Source organism: Theobroma umbraticum, unplaced genomic scaffold (assembly GCF_002168275.2).
Source record: "Theobroma umbraticum cultivar Fairchild unplaced genomic scaffold, ASM216827v3 scaffold_12.1, whole genome shotgun sequence".
NCBI classification, from domain to species: domain Eukaryota; kingdom Viridiplantae; phylum Streptophyta; class Magnoliopsida; order Malvales; family Malvaceae; genus Theobroma; species Theobroma umbraticum.
In genome coordinates, this window is record NW_018397269.1 from 3,085,332 (window position 1) to 3,090,264 (window position 4,933).

At 35.2% G+C, this 4,933-nt stretch overlaps 1 protein-coding gene across 1 annotated transcript in view; it reads right to left on the minus strand.

Annotated features, from left to right (window-relative positions):
• The window catches only part of NUFIP (GATA zinc finger protein), a 6,467-nt gene extending 1,610 nt beyond the window's left edge, over window positions 1-4,857 (minus strand). Inside the window, 5 exon segments of the mRNA XM_089785225.1 lie at window positions 1,306-1,375; window positions 2,781-2,872; window positions 2,965-3,038; window positions 3,590-4,240; window positions 4,342-4,857. Of these exon segments, the coding sequence (XP_089641351.1) occupies window positions 1,306-1,375; window positions 2,781-2,872; window positions 2,965-3,038; window positions 3,590-4,240; window positions 4,342-4,404 (950 nt within the window). The 5' untranslated portion in view covers window positions 4,405-4,857.
• Between the last annotated feature and the right edge of the window lie 76 nt (window positions 4,858-4,933).

Here is a 4,933-nt window from a genome sequence, read left to right on the forward strand (position 1 = left end):
TGCAATTTATAGCTGATACAAAACGAGCAACTTCCAATTATGGCTTCAGTTAGCACTATATATATTTATATATATTTTACATTCCCCATCAAACAATCGAATTCAGGCACTTCAAAACACTCTGAAAAGTTGTGAAACTTTAAAAATTCTGGTATCTATACTGAATGAAAACAAGGGATGGAGCACGAGCATTCCGTGCAAAAACTGGGATGCCATTCTCAATACTTACAGTCCTTGTAATACCTCGCAAGAGTTCCAAATGGACATTTACGGCCTAAATTAACAGATGCTAAATTCGCCTATCATCAATGATTTCATCATGATACATCTTCAAGAATTTAAGCACCTCATGGAAATCAAGTTAATTAAGGGCCAAGTTTAGGGCAAGCCAAAAGTTTTTAACATGATTGCATAGAAATGAGTCCCACCATAACCACTATTATAATATTCAAGGAATGAAGTTTCCGAATCAACCATATAAGGCCCATTCATCTGAAACTCAATGGAATGCATTGTTGAAATGAGTCTTTCAAGGCTGTTTTGGTGGTTGAACAAAGGATTCATCAACCTTTGTTGTTTAGGTAATATGATCTAATCATATGGCTTTATTTTACATTTTGATTCGGTGCTCGATACGGCATGAATGAGATCCTAGGAGGGTAAGGTGTATTTTGTTTGTTTGTTTTCTTCCGCTGCGATTTGTTTGTATTTGATGCATGGCCAACCCTCACCCAACATGCATCTTCACTTAGACCAATCCTAAACTTCTTATAGTTTAGGTGATAATGTATCAGCTCCACTGACACCACTGTTCCATAATCCATACCACTAAGGAAGAAGATTCAGGTAAAATATGCACTTCCTTAAGATTTAAAAGAAAAGGCCCCGATCTACTATCATTGGATATTTTGATAAAGTTTAGACCAGAAACAACTTGTCAGGAATGCCCAATCACAACCAAAAGAAGCTCACATGACTTATTAAGTAATAAAACAGATATTGCCCAGCCAAAGACCTATCTCAACTAACAAAGCCATTAATCACTTGGATGTTAAAATGCATAAACAAAGCAAAACAAGAGCTGTCTAATTTCAGGCTATCCGCCATTGTAGGTGTCGCAGCCATCATTTCAAAGGCAATTTGAACTAAATAAAAGCTTCATTTTTTTTTTTGTTAAATATCTCATGTTACAATGGTATTATTCTCAAGCAAACATCACTTTCAAGCAGCATAGACCCAATAAGAGTTTTCTTTGCATCTGACAAGCAAACATACAATATATCAGTAAGAGCAAGCAGAACTTACTTTCTCTTTTCCTTGTCTGGGTTTGCAGGATTAGAACAAGGAAATTTAGCAGCCCTCTCATTATCCTGGCCTGTTATTTTTAACCAACGGATGAGGAGATATTAGAAATTATTTCAAAAGAAACAAAAGCAAAAAGGTAGGCAGAAAAGAAACCAATTCCAAGCCATAGTCATCAAAATGCACAGTTAATGGGAAATTGTTTGGCAAGTTTCTTAAAAAGCCAAAATAATTAAGTAAATAAATATTGTAAAACAGACTCAAAACATATATCCAAAGATATCTACATATTGGCATTCACACATGGACTCAAATAAAGCAAGCAAACTTTATTTTCTCTTTCCTCTTGCTCATTTTCTTAGTTTCCTATCAATAGGCAAGAATTTAAACCTCACAACAGCATTAACTCTCCCCATCTCATACCTCAATGATCTGAACCCCAGACCAGAGCCACTTAGGATCATGATTTATTAATGTTAAAAAATAACCTTCTACACTTATCCCACCAGAAAAAAAAAACCCTTCTACTTTTTCTCCTTAATACTAAACTAAATGTTCAAATATTAACCAAAAAGCAACTTCCATCAATCACTCAATACACCTTGCATATCTTATTCTATTTGTTGAATACCACTTCACTTACATGCACATATGAACAAGGATTAACCAATGTCAAATTTGAGAATTACTAGAAATCAATCACTGAAACAGTGATTTCAAACAAACTGACTCTCAACTGTAGGAAAAATTTTTTTCAAGAATTCAAGCAATCTAGTTCTGGAATAGAAGTATTACATGTTTCTAAATCATTCAGGAATTCCACATCTCTTACTCATATTTGTATCCAGCATTTACATGATGAGAGGAGGCATGGGGAGAAAGGATAAGGTCTTTTTGCTTGCAAATTTCGATAAATGAGGTGAAAGCAACAACTAAGGTTGAGGGTTCCTAATCAGAACCCTGATGAAAGCAAGGGAGAGCCAGTTTTAAAACCTACAAGTAATAGGGATTTTCCACCCAAATCCTATACAACTATCCTTAGAAATCTTTGTTCCACCCTGTTCCAGCAGTCTATTTTCAATCAGACCATTGGTTTACTAGTTAGGAAACAAATGGCATATCATTTTCTTTAGACCATAGAAGACCAAAAGCAAGATTTAGAAACCAGGATTTTAAATTAAAACTAGTTTTCCAGAGATACAGAGGGTAAATTTCACCAGACCCGTTTTCCCACTTTTGTCACTGGCCTCTAATTTGTCCCAATTGAGTAAATAAAGTTCTTAAAGTGCACTAAATTCAGTCATTCTAACCTATCTTGTTTAAATTAGACGCAAAGATGATGTGACACCATATTAAAAGTGCAATGTCAAATAACCATAAAGGAAAGCTTATCTACACACAAACCAATCATGCATTCAAATGTATATTTACTTAAAACAGAAAATTAGAAATTATTTGCAAATCATAAAGAGGGGAACCTTTTTTCTTTTGTCCATTAAATGATGCAAACTTTCTCTTTGCATTATCCACTTGGTGAAATCGAGACTGCTGAAACTTAGACTTATGAAATCTACAAAAATTGAATTTCAGTTGTATCACAAGCCATTAAAGTCTTTCACAAAGAGAAGCTAGAAACAAAATGATATTTAACAATACACACACCCCCATTTTGAATCCCTTGCAACATTTCTGCCTGGAAAATTATTCAAATTCTGACCACTTTTACCAGGACTGCCCTGCAAGAATTTAAAAGACTTCAATTAATTGCAACAGCCAAAGCAAAGAGATACACACCACAAATATTGTGGAAAGGAGCATTTCACACAATATATCGAGTTATCATGCCCTGCTTAACAATTAAAAGATATTAAAAATAACATGACAGCCAGGCAGCTTCAGAAATTGTGAGTTCGGTAAAAGAAGAACATAAGCTAATAAGAAAAGGTCCCCAAATGAAGGGGCATCCCCATTTGTGAATAAATTGTTCCAAATTCTCAAAAGTCATCGCAGAACAACTCATCATTCTTTCTGCATTTAAAAATAAAAATTAATTCCGAAGTTGGTTGAATCTCCAATGGTAACCCTACCGGATTTGTTTTAACCCATTCTCACATATCAAACAATGGGAACAGCTGCAGTATCGAAGGAATAGTATTGCTAGAATCAATGCTTTGCTCTAGCATAGGCAATCGAACTTTCTTGAACCAAATTTAGATTAATATAAACTACAACTAATTATCTAGTTCTGGTACAAAGTTAAAACACTAAGAGGAAACAAAATAAATACCATTGGCTTTCTGAATGATGGGCCCCCTAGTACTTGTGTACTTGCTGCGGAAGACGATGGCCTTGATGGATTAACATCTCCTAAATTTTGCTGACTCTGGTTGGCTTGCTGCTGTATCTGGTTTTGCTGCATAAATCCAAACTGTGGATTCAAAGGAACACAGGCAGGATTGAAGCATCCCATTGTTTGACCACCAGAAACAAACTGAGAGAGATTTGGGATTTGGTTCAAAAGTTGGCCAATGCTCTGCAATTGGTTCTGCAAAAAAAGTTGTTGTTGTCGCGGCTGATGCTGCCCATTTGTCAAACCCATATTATTTTGATTAAGTTGTTGAGGTAAATTTAACGAATTGGGTTGATTTGGGCTCTGCAAAGGGTTATTGAATTGGCCATGAAGTTGTTGGAACATTGAAACATTGTTCAAGTTTGGGAAAATGGGACCAAATTGAGGAACACCCAGATGGTTATTTTGTGAGGGAAGAAGCGGGTTAGCTCCATTCACGAAACCAACATTATTTAGCAAAGGCATAGCCCTAGAATCATTACTCAATGGAATTGGCAGTTGAGGATTAAAAATAGCCATTTGAGGCTGCATCATTAACATGTTGCTGTTGCATTGGTTTTCCACTGCAGAACTTGATTCGAAACCCTGCTGTTTAAACAAAATCAAATCAACTTCCAAATTTTCTCTTAAAAGAATAAAGTACACAAAAAAAGAAAAGAAAGAAAGAAAGGTAAGAGAGAAAGATGTACCCTAAAACGTCCGAGATGGCGACAGTACTCATGGTAATTATCATGATCAGCAAGACCTGACATCCAATGTAGACATGATTTTCAAGTGATAAATAGTGAAGAAAAAATTAAAAATTGAAAAAAAAACATAATAGAATACAAAACACAGCCGGAGAACCCAGTTCCATTTCAAAGGACAGGAGTGCTAAAGAGTCAAGCCATTGGTGTAACCTTCTCTAAAATCAACACATCAATTAACCATTATTATTTGATTTCCAATGAAGCATATTACAATTAAGCAACATAAAAAGTGATTACTAACAAATTTCAACACACAACCAAACAAATATCAACAGAAAAATTCTATGCATGAAAGGGCTTGCACAAGAAGATTTTAGTTTAGAGCTGTTACCCATGGATCCAGATCCATAAGCAGATAAATCCAACCTTGTTGAAGTATTTCCCAAATTGGTGATTCATACCCAATAACTACTAGAGGGATCAATAATTTAGGCCTTCAGAGAAATATTTCATCCCTCCAGATTGAGACATAAAAGTAAAATTGCAAAATTTCGTTCAACAGAGATTTCAGTACAAGGCAGTCCAAACAGCT